Genomic DNA, 20,401 nt, shown 5'->3' with positions numbered 1-20,401 from the left:
AAAAGAAAAACAAGAACAACCAACCAACCAACCACCCCCCCACCCCCAATGAAACAACCTCCAAAAAATAAAAAAGAAAAAATCCAGAATACAGTTTGAGTTGTCAGGTTTGTCCATAAAGCACAATGATGATTGGCATAAACTGATGTCTCAGTCTGACTTTGCCCTGGTATTTAAAAACCTCTATGTTCAGATCAAAAGAAAAAGTGAAATGCCTTAAGGTCCAACGTTGCAACATTTAACCATTTGATGTCTGCCCCCATGGTGATGATTAGGAACTTCTAAACATGCTCCCAAAGGAAGTGCATATTGCCATCCATAATGAAAAACTGAGAAAAATCCCTTTATTGCCTCAACATCATGCTTTATGTAATGCCCAAGATAAAAGTTCCATTAAAATTCCACTAAACTTTGATGGGAATTACAAATAAAATTTAAGACACAGTAGTAACTCGCAGCATTTCTTTCAATTTGGAAGAGCGTTTTTGTTTCGAAACGTCTACAGAAGCACGTACGATGAGTTGCTGAGCTACTGCATAATGCTTTGGCACTTCAGGAATTTCCAGTTGGGTTCTCCAGAGACAGTCTTCCAGCGACGCCGGCAGGAGAGGTTATTTCTGCTGCCACCTTCTCTCTCTCCCCCACAAACCTTGGGAATCTACTGCACATCATTCAGACACTGGCGTTATTTTTTTCAATAAGTAATTGAGCCATTTTTGCAGTTAAAATTTTTTGCAGTCTTTCTCCAGCAGGGTGGCCTATTTACATTTACTATCCGAGGGTTAACTTAGCTTGAGGAAAGCTGGACTGCACCAGGTACGTGGTTTAGAACAAATATGGATTCTCAGTACTTCACTGCAGTCTGCAATACAGATACACTCTTCGTAATCATTTAAAGACCTGTGCAATTATTTTTCCGCATGGTGCAGAAGGCACAAGGCTAAACAGCAGTCATTTTCCTCTAGCTCTATAAGTTAATTCAAATTAATCAAGTCACCAGTTATTTGCTAGAGCACAAACCCTGGAGTAAATGCTTGTGAGTGTAACCAGCCTCTTCAGGTGCTTTTAAAGGAAGTTTTTCTATTCTATAGCTTTATTTGAAATGATATGGATCAAGAGAATGAGATAACTAGCTCACATCAATGTTCCTTTAAAAGAAACATCATGTTAGCTGGCTGTGGTTCTGTTTTAGGAGAGCCATCACAGCTTGAGGAAAATACCTCCATCCTGTTCTCAAACAACCATCTCTAGTTATACAGACATGCGTGCTGAGTTTCAGTATCAACAGACCACCTGACAGAATGACAAGAACATATCTCAATTTGGAATGTTATGTTAGTTCGCCAGATTCACAAACAGCAGAGGAATAAAATGGATTAAGTAGTAAATGCTCCAGATAATAAGTACTGAAAAGGAAGAAGGATTAGTGATAGGAAATAAGGCAGAAAGGAAAACTTCAACAGAGACTGTATTAAAAAATATAGAAGTAAAAGACATTTCCAAATCTTGTTGATAAATAATCCTGAAAAGCTTATAAAAAAAAAAATCTACAGATTTAAAACATATATATATGTAGTCCACTCAGAGAAAACAAGAAACAAGCAAAGGTTTTCAATAGTTACATGGTTTTGTGTCTTCTAATGGAGCCAAGAAAAGGCAAAGACCACAAGAGTATTTGCAAATGCATAAAGCAAAGTACATCTGACCTTAAAGACAGTATTTACATAACTATGCATTATATAGCATTATAAACAATTGCATAATCAAAGGTCAGGCTGTTTACACTGGAATAGGTAAGACCATCCTTTCACAAAAAATCTGTGGTTAAGATGCTGCATAGAAAGTTGCATCTAAAATTTTTTATAAGAAGAGACTGTGCTTTTTCATGATAAACAGTACTACTTAAGACTGAGCTGAAAATATGTAGTACTTGTTGGTAAAATTCAGTCTACCAAGCAAGTGAAGTCATGTCTGGCTATCTGAAGGTGATTACTATGAGAGAAAATGAAAAGTTATAAAAGAAAAATTGACTTCTCATTGCTTTGGCTCGAACCGCAACAGTATTTACGCAGTGAACTTCTGTACTTAAGCTGCTCTATTGATGTTAATGAGGTTCGGCCTGGGAAATGGGCTTTATCTATATACAGTCAGTTGCTGAATTGGATTAAAATGCTCCCCCCCATTTCAAGTGTCCTATATTTCAACGTACAAAATATGCAGTTGCAGAAATGGATGACTACCTAGTTTTGATTGTGGATTTACAACAGGTGTTCTGCAATTGCCATTTAAAAAAATAATAGGTAGCCATAAAGAAGCACAGATTCTACTAAAAGCATATTTCTATTAAAAAACAAGACCTACAATCATGTTTCTGAAAACTGCATTTTTATGAAAAAAAAAAAACAAAACCAAAAAAACCCCAACAAAATCTTCATACATTGCAAAGTCTTTCCTGTTTTAGGGCTTCATTCATAACACATTAACTGATGGGGAACATTCATAGCATGCAAAACTTGAGCACCTGTGGAAGTCCTTGGAGGATGAGAAACCTCTGTATTTATGATATAGATTTCACACCATTTTGTGCTTGGTTCAAATACATTCTTCAGAAGTACAAAGCTGATTTTTATTTTTCTAAATGTAAAAAATGAATTTTGATGGGGATGAGATAAGCAGAAGTGCTTGACTGCATCAGTCTTGCAGCTCAATTCACACAGATACAACTATAGTTTCAAAGCTTAAATGGCTTAATTTTCATATTTGTAACTAAAAGTTTTTACACTACACCTTACAATCATCACTAAAATGTTTAGAAGATATGGAGTAACTGTCGCTACTTTTTGATAAAATATTCGGGAGTATGTAAGGGACAAAGAAAACCTCTAGCATTTTTGGAGTTAGAGCTAATTAGGTCTTATTTAATTTACACACTTGAGTAACATTGCCTTCACACAAAGAGCATTTTTTCACAATCCTTACCTGACTTAAAAAACCTGTATGATGCACTTCCATAATAACTGCTATTCATATAAAAACACATAGTTTGTTGCTTAGTTATATTCAAAGATCTTATTAGTTTGAAATAAGAGTCCTGTAATGTTCAGTGGGAATTATTTTATAAAATATTAGTTTTGGCTGGGCTATATTTTATTCAATATACAACCAGAATATTTGCTGGCTACCAATGTTTAAAAAGTGTTGTATTTTTTTTTCTTCAGTTTTTATTACATTGACTTGTTAGAAAAGAAGGATTTTTTGCTTATAGCAAAATCCAATGAAGTAACATTTATTATTTCCTTGTGAATATATGAAACATTCATCAATACGGTTCATTTTCATCTTTTATTCTTCTTGTCTTCCCTGAAGTAACATTTTTTGCTGATTTTCTAAGCATTCTTTCAATTTATCTTCAGTCAAAGTCAGACGTTGTTCCAGGATTGAAATAGTCTGCATGAAGAGGACAGTAATTTCAATTTGTTTTTATATTACTCACACAGTATTATAAAAGCATGCAACATGGTAATGTAAGAAAAATTGTTTTAACTCAACAGGAAAAAAAAATCCTAAGATAGCTTTTCCTCAGCTATTCCACTATTTACAACTGTATTTAAAAATAATGGCTTTGTATCTATGGAGATCATCTAAAGGTTTAAAACTGTTTTCACAAAATATTTTGAGAGAGACAGAAATATATACATGCGTATATAAATTGCTCTGAAATACTATGAGAAAATTGCATCCATATTTCTATAGAAAACCAGCCATTGCTGGTGACCCCAAATGATGTCTTCCAAAAACCTAAAAGAAACTTCCAAGGCATCCCCCCAAAAAAAGGAAGTGAGAAGAAAAACTATTATTCAAAGGCATTCTCCAAGAGATTACCTTCATCAGAAAACGTAGGTTTCTGGACACATGCTGGCAGTTTCTTTTTAATCCAACTTACTACACAAATCATTTTCAACTGATGACTTGACTCCATACTTCCCAAAATCTATTTCTTGAGTTAACATATACATTGCAAAAGAACACAGAAAAAAACCCCTTAGCCACTCCCTTTTGATTTGGTTTAATGTTAATATATTACAGACTAGAGAGTAGTATCTTAAACCATAGATTGGCTAAACCTGGATTACTAAAAAGAAGTATTGAGCATTTGCAAACAAGTGACTCAGAGCCACTGACTGAGACTAGTATTTGTGCAGTTTCACTGACACCAGGAATTATTGCACTGATTAGATTCCCACCTAAGCCAACACCTCGAACACTAAGTTTGAAAAGGGATTTAATGGTACATTGCCGATTTACTTTGTTCATCCCCTGCTAATGCATGCCTTCAAGCTGGAATCTGACAACGTCTGCTAAACAACTGGCTTCTGGCAAAGCTACACGAGATCTCGCTACTGAAAAATAGTGACTCTTTTCCTCCAGAGTTAAAAATACAACAATAATCTTTATGATTATGTAGCAGGAAGCTCTCACTTCAGCAAACACAATACGTGCGATCAATACTTGCTGAAAGGAAAAAAACCCAAAAGTCACTTGACTATACAACTATTCAAAATAATCCCATAGACTTTAATATTCTGATTTATGAATGTGGTTCTGTTGGTGGTGGGGGGGGTTCCCCATTGACAGCATTATCTTTTTCCACTGCAAGTGTTATCTGTTATTGCATACTTACTAGAGTTAAAACATCCAGCTGCCCCACAATGTGCTCCAAAGCATTACCCAGGGAGGGGGAGATGCCTGTTTGCGTGTCCCCATTATGCACGGCTGATTCGCTCCCATTCTCCGACTTCTTTTTTGAACTTGTTGCCAAGACTGAAGCAGGGCGATACTGCAGATCTTCACTGCCGACATCATCCTTGAATACAGAAACACCATTTGAAGATTCAGTTGCCTTTGTCTTCATTTAATTGGAACCATACAAGAAGATAGGCAGCAAAGTCTGGCTTTTAATTTTTAAAAAAATCTGTTTACACATATATGTACACACACAAGGGCCTTCAGATTTGCTTCTTGTACCAGGTCGAACTCATAACGCTTCAAATCATTCCGACCTGAGAGAGAATTTAATCTGTGATGGATGAGGCAGTAAGAGAAATCTCAGCAGTCTTTAGGTACGTTTCAGGTACTTATGATTGAGGAACTACCTGCTGTACTACTGGAGCTTGAATTAAAGCTCGAATAAATACTACTGCTGACTGGAGTTTTCTTCAAAAAGTCAGCTGTAGTTCACAAAGGATTTTATTCAGAGCAGTCATATGGATTAAAAATCCATACATGACTAGAAGTTCGCAAGGGTTCCTTCTGACTTCATAGTACAAAACCTTTGTTTAGTATGAATTAACTTCTTTCAGAGTAAAAAAAAAAATTAAGTAGTTTTTAGTTGTTTATTCGGTGGCATTACATTTTCAGAAACTGATTCCTTCAGAAAATGGGAGGAGGAAACAACAGAATAGACCCACACAATGCAAAGTTAAGAGAGAAATAACTCTGATGTATAAACATTGCTCCAGGGTAAGTGAGAGAGCATGATCTTCCCAATCACTTCTGGCTTTGTGCCTTGAAGTTCTTAATGGCACTTTTGAGTCACGAAAGGTTAAATCGTCACTAATTCATTAGAAGGTCCTTCATAAGAGCTTTACCTGATTTATTAATCACTTTTTGAGATTTCTTTGAGAACTTTTTATACCTTCAGATAATTTTAGTTTATTTTTACACTAAAATAAACTGAGGCAGTCATGTTTTATTATCTCTAATTGTATTTCCAATATCCACAACATTTACAAAATAAAACTTTTAAATGGTTACAATTTAACACTTTCTCTGAAATTTATTGACAGCTGATGAAAATATCCATTAGCTACGCAAAGGGGAAATTTTAGTCTTATCTGGTGTATTTAAAATACACAATATTTACAGTGTACCCCAAACATATTTATGTTGTAAAGCTGAACAGATTTTCAAAAGGAAGAGTCTTAAAATCAGTGTCAGCCATTAAAAAAACCAAACTCTCCTAAGTCTATAAAATAATCTTGTAGAATATAAAGTGCTAGGCAGAATTAGCAGCAAACCTTTACAAGATTACTAGGCAAGTTGATGAGTTTCCATCAAGAATGATTTATGTGTAGTTGACCCTGCCTTTGAATCAGGCAGGATCGGAGTGATGGATAAAATACTACTACTCCTGCTATGATAATGTCATGATTTTAAATATAAGTAATACTAAATCATATCAACATTATCAGGAACTTATACTGCTGCGTTATCCACAATACTATTTGTGTCTTCAGTGCCATCCTGCACAGTCCTGACCGACTACCATGCTCTGTTCTCTGGACTCACTGCTGCTGATTCTCCAAAATCTTTTCTTCCCTAAGTGCTGGGGCTGTGCTATCTACATCAATGAGAGAGAACTAAGCAAGAGACAAGTTGTGCCCACACCTATCTGGAGGGGCTTTTCTTTTTACTAGCGAAGCGCAAGAGCAAGCCAAAGATGCCACACACACGGAGTCAGCAGAAGACCGGAGGGGAATGGCTGAAAGCAGAGACTGTGGTGGGGTAAGAGCATTTCATATCTTGGGAAGAGGAGGGCAAAGAAGAAAGTCTCACCGCCCTCTCTTGATTAAAAGCTCCCTTGTTCCATTAAGTTCTGCAAGGACAGGTCTCAGCCACGAAGCAAGAACCCATGAAGTGCAGAGCATGGGGTCGATAGGGCTAGAGGGAGATACCCGTGCATGTATTTCAGACCTTAACTTACAACGCTACGAAACCACATGGAACCCTTCTCAGGGTTTGATAGTACCATGGTATTTGGTGATACATCACTTTCATTGATTTCATTATGATGAAAGAAACAGATAAATGAACTAGAAGATACCTCCAGTTCCTTTTCAGCCCTCTTTTCTGTGCTTGGTGACTGATTTATGCAAACGAACTAAGCATGTCAAGTAATAAAGGTCTGATGCAACTAATACTGAAATCCATCAGTGATTTGTATTGATACTGGGCTGTGTCAAAAAATAAAAGTGTGCTAGATGTCCAACTACAGATTTCACACACCAAACATCCGAGGCTGTTCTACAGAATGTCCTAATGGTTACAACATTTGCATTGGACTATAGAGCCTTCTCAGTCTAAAGCTATTTAAAAACTCATAGCACAATGCTTTGTCAGCCAGGCTGTTGCCTTTTAAAGGCATGAAACTGTGGAAGGAAGGGCACTCTCTCCAGCCGTGCTGTTCGAGTTTTGCCACTGGTCAACAGAAAGCAGCTTTAGTTCAGTCAGGAGCAGGTAAGTCCTGTTCCCATGAGAGGCTTTATGTTTTATGTATAAGGAGATAAAATGAATAAAAACTCCATAGGAGAAAGGATTTGAACCCAGAACTTCCCCACACCTAACTAGATGGTTTAGTTGCATCTCTCTTTCCAGTACCGTGAACTTCAATTTCTTTTCAGTATGAAAAATCTTGTGATGTCAACTTCAAATTATTCCAAAGAATTGTGTATTGTGAAGGAGTCACTCATTAGCACAAAAGGACACAGAATACAAATGATTTGATTTTTGGGCAAGGTAGGAAGCAAACAAATTTCCCATTTAATTTTACTTTGCTTTAGCTCCTTGCTTTAAAGTGTTAGAAGTCCTCAAAAGAAATATCTCAGAATATTCTGGCTCACAATGCATCCCCTGTACTTTTAGATGAGCATGAAGTATATAGGATTATTGCATCTTAAGACTGTCCATATCTTCCCTTTGCAGATTTCGTTATATGAGATACCATTAATTCTATCCTAGAAGAGCTCAGATTCACTCTGTTATTTCTGACTTACCAAGTTATAGCTGAGGTCCTTGGGAAACAGGATTAATGGAAGCTTTATGGCCCGCTTACTACATCACAAGGTGGAGATAGTCTCAAATGCTGATTAACATGGAAAAGATTAAGCTCAGTTTGGCATTCAAATGTTAAAGAAAAAAGTATTGCTATACATTAAAGAATTCCTGCCTTAGAACCAATCATACTATGAAGAACATCCTTGTATTAACTACAACAGGAGAGTCTGTTAGAATAGACGACTTAATGAGATTTCTATAGAAAGATAGTGAGATTACAGAAACCTTGCTTCTGTCCGTAAATCGTGACTGCTTGCCCAAAAGCTTCCAAACCTCAGCCAGGATTAGCTAAATTTGACAGAGATGTAGAAGGGTCACTGATTAAGTTGCAACAAATTTCAGGAAAGTTGGAGGCAGGGTAGATGGGACATGCTGCAGGAAAGAGAGGTAGAACTCAAACATTTGGATGGCAGCACTAAACCTGCCCGGTTATCGCATGCAGAAACCATTTCAAACCTAGTGTAGTTTGTCTAATATTAACAAAGCTACTTGTACTAATGTTTTGAGAAGTACATTCACTTTCTTGCCGTTTGAATGATACAAGTAATTAAATAACACAGCCAAAGCAGATGTAACTGCAAACTTCAACTGCTAACTCTCTGACTTTGCTTAAAAGCATACTGCTTTGCAAGTTCAGTGGCCTATAGATAATCTATTAATTCTCAAGTACTTAAAAATAATAAAAAATAGATTAAACATTCAATGGCACTCAAATTAAAAATTTGCTGTCTGTGATTTGAAGTATTAGGATTTTAAAATAATTTAAATTAATGGAGCAGGAAAGGAAAAATGATCTGAGGTTATTAGACATTGACAAGTTCTTCTAAAAGCAGTTCTACTCTGAGGTTGGTGTTTCTCAGTTTCTTTTCAAACAAGCCTGCTGTACTTCAGACTGAAATAAAGTAGAGATTTCAGTTTAAGCTCCCACAAAGTAATTACAAATTTTGCTATTAAAACCAACCTAAAGAGATTCTTCCAACCCAAGGAGGAAAGCTGTCAATTCAGGTAAACAGAGCAAATGCTAAGTTACTAAAAATCTCACCAAACACTTTTTCTTACAGTAAAATTGATCCAAAATTCAATGTATCAGACTAATAGGCTGTGGAGAATGCTTTGTAGCTCAGTAAATTGCCACCAACACTGCCAAGTCAGAGTAGTGGAAAAGCGTTCTTGTAATTTAGTGGGTTAAGCAGGAAACTGAGATTCTTCTGTTATATACTCAAAGACGTATAGGGACAATGTGACACAAAAGTGCTTATATAAATAAGGCAAAGGCCACGATGTTTGTCAAGTCTGAAAGGATCAAATACAGATAAGCAAATAATTGAACTTTCAAAATTAGCAAGAGAGAAATTAAATAAGATAGTTTCAAATTTTCAACTTTCCTAAGAAGTTGTGCCAAACCAGTTGTTATTTTTATCACTTCCTGGAAATTTGTAGAGATTTTTAAATGTCCTCATACACCAAGTACGCTGCTATACCCTTGAGGTGCCTGCTTTATATTTTAACCTTTTCTAGTATCTAAATTTACAATCTCCTCCAGCCCAGTGAAGGGTCCAAACCTGCTGAAATCTAATGCAACACAAATGCCAAAACTTTATTATAAAGGAGTGACACTGGTCTCAGTAGATTTCCTTTACTTTTGGATACCAATCAATTCATGTCCACCACTTTCATTCAGCTTAATCTTTTATAAAAAAGTTCTTCAAAAGAAACTCTTTCTACCCAACAGTCTATTTTACATAAAGTGTTTCAAGAACTAGATGTTCCATTTCCTTCAAATTAGCCCATTTCTAAAGTACTTTAAATACTACCAATTCATAAACAACAATTCTATACGTTGCCAGCAATGTAGTAAAAATGCCTTATAATTCAAAAAACCAAACTCTTCTGAAAGACTTCAGAGCTATAGCTTATTTTGAGAGAAGAAATTTGAATGAGGCAATCAGTTTTAAATTGTTACTTCTGAGCAAAGCTAAAAAGAAAATTAAAATGTGTACAGTGTTTCCATTCACAGCCCGTTAGTAATAAAATGGACTCACATTTGGGCAACTTCATGCGAGTTACAAATAAGGAGGAGAAGGAACAGATTTAATTAATCAATAGGAAGTTATTACCATGACATTACCAAGCAGATGTTCAGTAGAAAATTAAATTTAGCTTATAAATGATGTCACAAACAGCAAACTATCACTGCTCATCTTTGTTTTCTGTCAAGCAAAATAGCCAAAACTCTGTGGGTGGTACTTCATCAATTTGTGAAAAATCCTTACACATAACCTTATCACCTCTGCCTATTCCCAAATGTTTTCCCATGAAACGTTCACAGATCAGACAGAAAAACTCTGCATCCCAGTTTCCCTTTGCTTCATGATGTGTAAGAATAGAATCTGAGTAAAATGCATCCATATATAAAGATGCCTGAGCAGTTTTATTTATAGAGGAAAAACATTCCCTTGAGGAAAAAAAATACAAAAACCCCCAAGTCTCTGTCACTAAACTGAAAATCATTAGTCTTCAATCTTCTAAGAGCTTCGAATTCAGACAACATAGACAACGGCTTCCAAATTAATATCTTAATGATCTTATAATTAAGATGGGCTTATACGAAAAAGTGACATTGGTAAGCTTCCTAATGAATCACAAAAATTGGCATGGTCTACTTTTTAAAAATAATCCTTTAAATTTTGAACACATGGTACATTTGCCTACTAATACTAAAACATTTCTGATACTGTGATTAAAACAAGTACAAACAATTAGTCATAAGTAGGGCATTAAGCTCAAACAGACCAAAGAGTAAAGGCATAAGAGAGTAGTCTTCCATCTTACCAGACCTTGATTTTCCACGTTTTTTTGTTACTTGAAATCACGGGAAGTTTCTCAGAAGTAACACTACTATCATTATCACTGCTTTTTCCTCCATCTTATGAACGTACCCTTGAACAAAAATGGTTCACTGTGGATATACTAAATTGAGCTGTTCGGGAGACTTTTTTTTCTCTGTTTTTTTCTGTAGGCCATAATTATTCACAGATCGCTTCTATTGCTTTGAAATTATTTTTTTCAGTCAATAAGTGATCTACATAAAACAGAGCTCTCTGATCTATTAGCTAACACCGAGTATGTTAAATCACAATCTGTTTTATCAGTTTCTACTGCAGAAAACTTCCCTGTAGTTTCAGCTGATGACAGCACTCTTCATTTCCTCTCCTCTCGCACGCACATGAATCAGCACAGCAAAAACCTGCCATGTGCCAAACTGCAGCTTTCTGCCCCTTGCTATCTAACGAGGTAGTTCTGGCAGAACTTATTTGCAAACTTTAATCAAAGTTTTGCATTCGAGCAGTAAAATACAGATAAATTATGCAGCGCATAGAACCAAAGTTCTACCAAGGATTTCTAGCTCGAGCAGGTCTCTTTCAGAACAACTCGTAACACAGAATTTCACACTTAATTCAAAGTCTTTCATGGCTTCTTATGCATCTGAGTCTTCCCTAGCTCTTAAAAGACTGTCCAAGCTAAAACCAAAAATTGAAAGCACTCAATGGAAGTGCGCCTCATCCAATCTGATAAGGAAATATTTGGTCTCCTGCTCTCTGGCACAGGTATCTTCACTGAAGGTAGCACAACCTGCAGTTTAGAACCTGAGCACGAGTAGCAGGGTCAGGATACAACCTCACAGCCGACAAACCAAGCCAGACTATCAGACTTTATTCCTTAGCAAAAAAGGCATTTTCACCTAAAATGGAATAGCACTTTCTTAAGTCTTGAAAACAACAAATTCAGCCTGAAGCAAACTGAGTTTATAGGGGTCACGAGGCCAGTACAGTACAATGAAAACTAGTTGCTACTGTGTTTGTTTTGCTTTGTTTTTTAAATATCAGTACAAAATTAACCGAAATCCTGATGCACTTACAGCTGTGGTCTGATCAATCAGATTTCTTTCTTTCTTTCAGGATTACAGCTATCTTAAATTTAGCATTGCTGTAATGCCATGAAATAATGAACTCTTCTGTTCACAGGCACATCTCAAGATATCCTGAACAGATAGTTTTATGTAAAGAAATTATATCATACAAGTGTTCTTTCACACACATAACGAGAAACTGGCTACGTGGTTTTGTTATGTCAGCTTTTTCCCAGATTGCTGCTGATGGTCTGAGAAAACACTGTAAAACAGTGCACATTCAATGCACTGAGTATTTTGCAGTTCCACATATACATATACTAGTACAGAAGAAAAAATTTTCTCCAGATTCCATTCACATCAAGATAACACAGAAAAAGAACCAAAAATAAGCCTTGTATTCTCCCAGAAATATAAAAATTAATTATATTTCCCCAATAAAAAACTCATAGAAGTCCACAAATACTTGAGTGCATCCAGTTAGAAACAAATAATATTTCTGAAATATTTTTCTAAATTCTTAGATCATCAGTAATATCTAGGCTTTATTTAAAAACAGATAAAAAATTTTTTTTGAGTTTGCTCATTGATGTTAATTTCTAACATCAAGAGTCCCCTGCACAGTTAGAGTCTGATTCAGTAAAAGGATCCACAAAAACTGAATAGCTATGCTCTGTTTCCACTGGATTTACAGAAACCTAACCCTTAAAATGAAATACCATACCTAAATACAGTAGCTATACAGCTTGTAAAGGAAGAAAAAAACACAGCCCCCTCAAACATGTTCTAGTCAAATCAGCATTTAGAGAAAACTGAGGATTTACCCCAGAAAAAAAGAAATACTGCTGGAAAGTTAATAAATAAAAAAAAAAATGCCATGAACATCCCACACAAAGGAGACAGAAATCATCAGAGGTTCAACTTCCAAAGGTGAGAATAACCCTGCCAGGAAGTCTATTCTAAATATAACAGTTCAGGAAGACCATATTCAAACACTCTCATAAATTATAAAAATACTTGCACCACAGGCACCGAAAATAACAATATGGAATAAAGGTAAAGGAAGGTAATAAATGATCTTAATATAGCTTCAGCAAGAAGCTTTGTAAAGCTGAGGACAGATAACGTGAAACCATAGAAACATTCCCACTATTCACAATTACAAAATAAAGTAGCCAATTTTAATTTAGCCAAATTACTTTGGACTGCATGTGTGCACATCCAAGGGAACATCTTATAGCTAAAATCAATGCTGAAGCTTCAAGCGATGACTTCTTTTTACCCATATAGCGTCCTAATAAAAAAATATATAACATACTCTGCTTGACCTTCTTATCCATACTAGGGCAGGGAAAAGCTGAAGGAGGGCAGGAGGAATACTTGTAACAGAAATCGGAAATATCATGAAATAGATACTAGAAATGAAATAACGACAGCAAATGAATAACCCTATATGGACAAGGCCTCCTTTCTAAAACTATAAATAGAATATTCTGCTAGATTTGATATTACAAATGCTAACGAATAAAACCAGAAGTAAAAACCCTCGGACTTTCCTAGCATGTGGGCAAACTCCCTATGCTCCAAGTAGCAGATTGTGGAGGTTGACAGAGGGCATCCAACACCCGGAGGGAAGGAGGCAGGATTACCTCGAGTGGGAGCCCAGCATCCTCCCCAGGAACACATCTACGCAGAGCAGTGACAGCCGTTCCTCTGCAGTGCCTGCTCACGGCTCCGCTCTGTCCTCTTCCCCTTACTTAAGAGACTGACTGAGAGTCTCTGCTTTAGACCAGGAGCTGGCTAAATAAGTCTGACTGCACTATACAAAGAAACAATAGCTGGTAACAGCATGATTTATCGTGCAGACTCTTAAAATATATATATATAAGGGCTAACGCTTAATCCATCTCATTCAAATGGCTGGCAAAGTCACCTAGTATATTCATTGGTGGTGTTCAAACTGAATTTACAAAGAAAAGAGATCGTTCAACAAACCCAAAGGAATTTCTTATTCTTGAAGGCATGCTTACTCCTAGGAAAACCAAACCACAGCCAATTTTCTTAAGTTTAATTTTTCAAACTAACTCATATACTTTACACTCTGTAATTGATTTCTCTTAGGTAGGTGTCTCTTAACCTGTTGGGGCAAAACAAATCTTGATCAAGTTACGCTGTACGTAAACGAGAAGAGCTAAATGAACATACTTCTGTCTTAAACTCCACCTCAATAAGAACGAAGACAAAATCCTGAAGAGACAGACTCTGCCATGACAGGGAGGAGAACTGAAGGACGTGAGTAACCTCCTCCAAAAAAGAGAAGAGCAGAAAGCTGAGAAGAGCCGCAATCCCTGCGCGCCAGTCTCCACAGACCAGGGTCTGGTGGGATGCTGCTGCACGGGAAAACCAGGGGAGAGCTGTCTGTGCTGCAGAGCCTGCCTTCACGCGCACCCAACATTAGCATACTACATATATATTACATACTGCATTAGCATATTACATACTATATTAGCAGAGCCCCCTGCTGTAGAAGGAGCACATACGATTTTTGCCAGCCCACGCCTAAGTGTGTACTCATATACTCCTACCTATCTACACACAACCTTCTTTCAAAGTTACAGGCAAAGCCAACAGTGGCTCCTTTCGCTGCACCTGTACCAAGGGTTTTGTCAGGGGAATGGGGTCAGTGCTATGGTATTAAATTTTTTTTTTTTTTGATCCTTCATACCAACATAACTTGTGTCAATAAAACTTTGTTGCATAGACAAACCTAGCGTGCATCCCGTTACGGGAGGCTAGGAGGTGCAGGGTGTCCACACACAGATTTCACAGAGAAATCCTCTGTTATTAGCTGAGATCTGGCAACTTTGACTTCCCATCAGAGCAGGGGTAACACCAGGAGGGTGTACCACTTGACTGGGTGGCTGTCAACCATACCATTGGGTTTTTACTCCTACTTCTATGGAGCAAACAATCTCCTTCAAATTATTTACAAGAAAATATCAAGGAGTAAAAAGTATTAGAAACTAAGTTAGCGATCCAGCATAGTAGAGTCCAAAGTTAAATCCAACAGAGCCAGCACAATTGCTTGAAGACTTTGCCAAAGAGCCAGATGCTACTATTAGGAAAAAAAAAAAGAAAAAAAAAAAAAAAAAAAAGATGCCCAATATTTCACAGCTTGGAACTGAAATCCCCTGACTATAGCCAGGAAAAAATATTTTACTACATAATAGAGGAACAATGTTCCTCAGCATTTGGCCAAGGCTTTTGTTAATAAAACGGTACACCTATAATGGACGATGAAGAATGGTCTGACAAGCACATCAAATACTTCAACAGTGTCACAGAAAACTCCCACAAGGATAAAATGAAGCTTCAAAATTTTCCTTGAAGAGTCAAATTTATGTGCTTTTGTTAGGCTTCATTTAATACCTGGAGAGAGAAGCAAAAGCCTACACTGAGCTATTTCAATGCTCAGCATTAGTAATACGCTGAAGGTTTGGACAAGCTGTCCAAAATTGTCCAGGTGAAAACAATATTCAGCACTGCTGAGCTCAGTTCAGAGGTGATATTTTCAAAAATTGCTTTAGCAGCACTAGCATAACTTTGTATTTAAGTCAGTTGAATTTTACAGCTCACTGTGTGGGAATCAAATTAAGAAACTCCAGAAACTGAGAAATTTGAGAATTGCATACAAATATCCAAGAAATGTTAACTTTGGAGTGGTCTGACATGCCTGTTATACTCTTGAAAAATCATTTATTTTAATTAGTATTCTATTACAAACTTCTGTCAAAATACACACATTGTTCAACACCAATTAAAATGCTAAATGTGTTGGCACATAAGATTGGTAGGTAGATAGGTTCTGCTGGGCTGTATTAAAAAAGGAATTCAACAATGATAAAAATTACAGTTAAAGCATTAGGGTTGCCAATAATAGCTTTATTTGGAAATGCTCCATAATTTTCTCCCATGTTGGGCTGTGACAGTTGGAACTTTGAGAAAACCAAAATAAACACCTTACTGATTTAAGAATATGTTCTGCAGTTCTGCCAGTTCGTTAAAATCAGAATTCAAATTAAAAAAACCTAAAGAAATATCTCGGTGATAAGCTGAGAGAGTGGGCTTCATTGCTCAAGCAATTCATTAGCTACCAGTTCTAAAGATTTATCTTCTCCCTATTTGACACTTGGTATTTGTATTTTAGCCAATTTCTTCCTACCTAAAGTGACAAAAATTAACAAACCATTGGAGGTGACTAACTGTCAGCATGGGATAAATGGCAACACCGCTCTGACTGAATTCGGGTGGTCGGGGCAGGGGGAAGGGCAGGTACGGTGCCCGACTAAGTGAGTTACAATTCCAAGAACATTTGTTATTCTTAAATTTCACAGGAACACACCACTAGAAGAGGTCTGGATCACTGAATCCGGCCCTCGGGTACGAGAAGGAGTTTGCCTCTATAACATTCTCACTGAGCAATCTCTTGTTTTGGAACTGACAACATCTCCCATAGTGAATTTTTTATGGCTATTTATTTTAATTAAAAAAAAAAACAACATAAATATGGACAAAACTTATTTTATACAGATTGTGTTCTAGCCAAGTAAAAGCATAAAACCTTCCCACTTTTGCCTCAAAAGCTGCTCTTAATATCACAATGGTCACATCCACACTGCTGCTGACTTTTGTTAAAATAAATATGGATAAATAAATAATAAAAGTAGCCAGCTAAAATTTAGGGGTTTGTTCTCCGCTTCTGCAAATGATGCTGGGAGAAAGCCCCTTTTTTCCTTAGTTCTTTGTGTGAGAATATCTTATGGATTAAGAACCTGATTCATATTACTAGTGATGTGACACAGCTGGCTAATTTGCAGTCAGCTTTTCCTCCCTGCCAAGCCAAGAGAGGGGAAAAAAAGAAAAAAAAAAATCTAGTACAAACTCCTGCCTCTCTCAGCAGCAAAATGCTATGAGGCCAACAACTTGAGGATGCTCTGCATCATGATTCTTACAGGATTCCTTTGGCACCGAGCTGCAGAGAGGCAGTTGGCGAACACAGCAGAAGGGAAGCAACCTCCCTGGTCTAGCGGCCGCGACAATTCACAACTTTGTGTTCCAGATGCAATCGCTGTCACACCTTACTACTCTTTCTTGGTACAAGAGAAAACTCCACTTACAGTTCTGTTCTGAGTAGCGATGCTTATGTGACCAGAAAAGCTGAGGCACTACAAGCAGATACACAACTCATAAGAAACAAGACCAATGCTTACTCCTTCCTTCAGCAAGGTGTAGCATCTCTTGCACAGAAGAGGTTCTGAAGAACAGGCTCACTGTGGATTGGCACATCTCTCCTTTTAATGTATATAAGTAGAAAATAATACTGTAATTTATGATTTTTCAAAAAAATAGCATAACGTCACACAGGGAAGTAAAAAAAATACATACACAAAGAAATATCTCCTTAGAATATAAGGATATATATATAAAAGCCTATATATACACTTTTACGTATGTATTTTTATATGTAACATTTTTCTATGTGTGTGTATATACACATACATGGATATACTCCATATATATATATGCATCCACACACTTATCTAAAACACCTTACAAACTCTTATTACCTTAGAATAGAAATAAACTACAGCTCTGTCCCCTATAACATGCAAAGTTTTAAAACTGTTTGTCATATATATATATATAAAATAGGAAAATAAATGGAAAACACTACATAAAGGGTTTACCATTTGAAGATAAATATTAAATTCCACTGGTCACAGTGTATTATTTTATTCACACATCCACCCAGGTTTAAATTAATTTGTTAAATACCCATGCAATTCTTCTGCACACATTCCATGTTTAATTATGTTTGCCTGCTACATTACTAGCACTTGTGGTGTGTTTGGGGTTTTATGTTTGTTTTGAACAGCCAAATTTAAAACATTGATTAACATTAGTGTTCTCTATGTGTTCAACATGGGAAAAACTATGACAACACAGTTGTATATGCTAAGTAATTGTTTAACTTGCTCACCTTCCCATTGCTCTAGCTTACAAAAAGTGTCTTGGGATTATATTTGCATTAGTGACATCCAGATCAGAACCATCACACTAAAACAGTATTCAATATCAATTTTCTTTATATAGGTCTACACAATTCAGTATATTCTTGCATGAATGCTGTATCAAAGTCCTGACAAAAAAATGAATCTACATCGTCAACCGTTTCTTTTTGGTGTAAAAGAACATTCTTTTAACGTGACTAATCACGCTAGCAGCCAAAACAGGAGCGTCAGTATGTTCCACAAGTAGGACCGAAAGCCACAGTACATGTACAACTTGGAGCTGAAGCACAAGGGTAGAACTTACTCGTGTCACTGTATCTCCATAAACTACCACATGTCTGGTCTGGAAATCTGGTGCACTGGTTAGACCAGGACAAAGAGAAACTGGAAACTTTTATTCTACTCCTGCTTCTCATTTCTTTGGCATTGAGGTCTAATGCTTTACCGAGCAACAGAACAGAAATTTTGTTAAGAATCACCATGGATTCAAATTAAAGCTCTCTTGCTTTGTAATGATGACTAAGTTGCAATCTCTCTACAACTTTTCTGTTTTTAGAAGAAACTCCCTTATTTGTACTAATACTATGAGCTTTTAAAACTTCTGAAAGAAAAATTACTTTGGTATTTTATTATCACCAGCAGCAGCCTGGCGAAAGCAAGAATTTATGGAACTGTATGTCCGTGCAAGGTACAAAAGGATGCATCACTTCCCATACTGTAATGAAAACACAGCGTCAGTGGCTCTCCCTGTCAATCTATGTCCCCGCATCTTAAGGAAAATAATTTCTAATAATAATAATGGACAACATGAACACAAATCTTTCCTAGAGATCAATCAAATTAAGCGCATAACACTTACTTATAAGACACTCCTACTATGAACAGCAGCTCAGATTCTGAAATGTGCTTGTGCTCCCTCGTGCTCGTGGCCATGTGGCACTTTCTTTGAAAGTAAAGCGTATTTCTCTAAATAGTTTGGTTGTACGGGTTAGAGTTGGATTAAGGATATAACTGAATTGAATGAAAGATATTTAAAGATATAAAGAATATCTAAATACTTCACTAAATTAGCATTAATAAAAAACTGCATTAAATCCTATCCACTGGGGTATAGATAAGAAATACAAACACAACTATGCTAAAATGCATGCAAAAAAAAATATCATACTGTCACATCCCCTTTATTAATTTAATTTGATTAAGGTTGACCGTGTGCTTGCAACTGCATAGAAGAGCTAAACAACATGTAATCAATTGTACGGTATCAGTTATGACAGGTAGTGGTCTAGTCAAGATGTGGAGATGCCACGCTCGGTGGGATATGGAAGACAGAATATCCCGACCGTGTGCCGCACTCTGTACTTGATGTTAAAATGACAATAAAAACGATAGCAGTTGGCACTATAATCCCAGATAAACAGCTGACATTCCAGTCCTAAACACCAAATTCCTATTGGGGATTTAGAGACTTCACGGATAAAATATACTGTTGCTTTTTACAGCTGTAAAAGGCAGAATAATACAAATGACCATAAATTAGAAGTGATGAAACACAGCTGATCAGGATAATTGAAGGCCTCAGCAAAAACTCCATAGGCATTAGAATTAGGAGCAATAAGAAGGACATTTTAGCCCACTTTCCTAAGGCAACAATGCTGAGACTATCACTTCTGTCTGCTTGTCCCCACACCTCACTTTGAGGTTTTGAACTTGTTGCAGATTTAAGAGGGTCTGATGGAGGAAGAGATATCCTAGAGAGAGCTCATTTCAGATAAGTTTCCAGAGAATAGATTGCCAGCTAAAGAAGAGAAATCAGTAAGTACTCCCACTGGGAGAAAGGCTCTGGCATAAGTTTACACATTATTGGAGACCAGAGAATGCATATGAAAGAAAGAGAACTTCTAATTATCTCAAAGCAAGGAAAAAGCTTCAAATAAAACCTTACAGTCAGCTATGAAACACAGATTTGTAGGAAGCTAGGCTACATAACTTCTGTTGCTCAAGAATTATATGTACTTTACAAATATCAGGAACAAAAGAAGTCCTAGCAATGGCATACTTATTAGCTAGAGATTTTAAAGAGTGACGCAGAAATTTTTTGAAGTCGTTAATTAAGTATTTTTATCTTCCATTTTGGAAGATAATAAATGCTGTAATTGTATTTCTGGCAAAATACTTTATTCCAACTGTAGCAAAAAAGACTGTTAAACAATTTACACTGTATGTAAATATTGTTGATTACTGGGTTACATAGTTTGAACTCAATGGTTTTGAAATAACTTAATAAGTAAGGTAATGATGTTGACGTTTAATATGTCCTGTAATAATGGGGAAATACCAGGGGAGTAGGGAAGCTGTCATTCCATCAGTAGTTAGAAAGGATAAACAGGATAACTGGGTGGTCACAGGTCACAGTCAGCTTGAGGATTGTGTCAGGGAAAAACACTCAAAAGTTGATTTAGGACATACATAGCAAAGATTTAAGGCATAACGTCAAGCAAATCAATATGGTTTGAGAAAGAAAAGA

General features: G+C 36.5%; 1 protein-coding gene across 4 annotated transcripts in view; it reads right to left on the bottom strand.

Moving 5' to 3' along the window:
- Positions 1 to 322: 322 nt before the first annotated feature.
- Positions 323 to 20,401, bottom strand: part of POC1B (POC1 centriolar protein B) — a 55,711-nt gene continuing 35,632 nt past the window's right edge. For 2 of the 4 annotated variants that reach the window (XM_069773414.1, XM_069773415.1), the window contains 2 exons: positions 4,682 to 4,864; positions 323 to 3,447 (listed from right to left, as the gene is read on the bottom strand). In XM_069773414.1, coding sequence (XP_069629515.1) covers positions 3,343 to 3,447; positions 4,682 to 4,864 — 288 coding nt within the window. In that variant the 3' untranslated portion in view covers positions 323 to 3,342. Of the gene's footprint in view, positions 3,448 to 4,681; positions 4,865 to 5,007; positions 5,061 to 17,073; positions 17,155 to 20,401 lie in introns of those variants that run through there. The other 2 variants (XR_011322577.1, XM_069773416.1) reach the window with 2 other exon arrangements.

The sequence above is a fragment of the Haliaeetus albicilla genome, chromosome 28, assembly GCF_947461875.1.
Source record: "Haliaeetus albicilla chromosome 28, bHalAlb1.1, whole genome shotgun sequence".
In the NCBI taxonomy this organism is placed as follows: domain Eukaryota; kingdom Metazoa; phylum Chordata; class Aves; order Accipitriformes; family Accipitridae; genus Haliaeetus; species Haliaeetus albicilla.
Note: the sequence above shows the minus strand (reverse complement) of the source record. Positions and strands in the feature narration are given on the sequence as shown.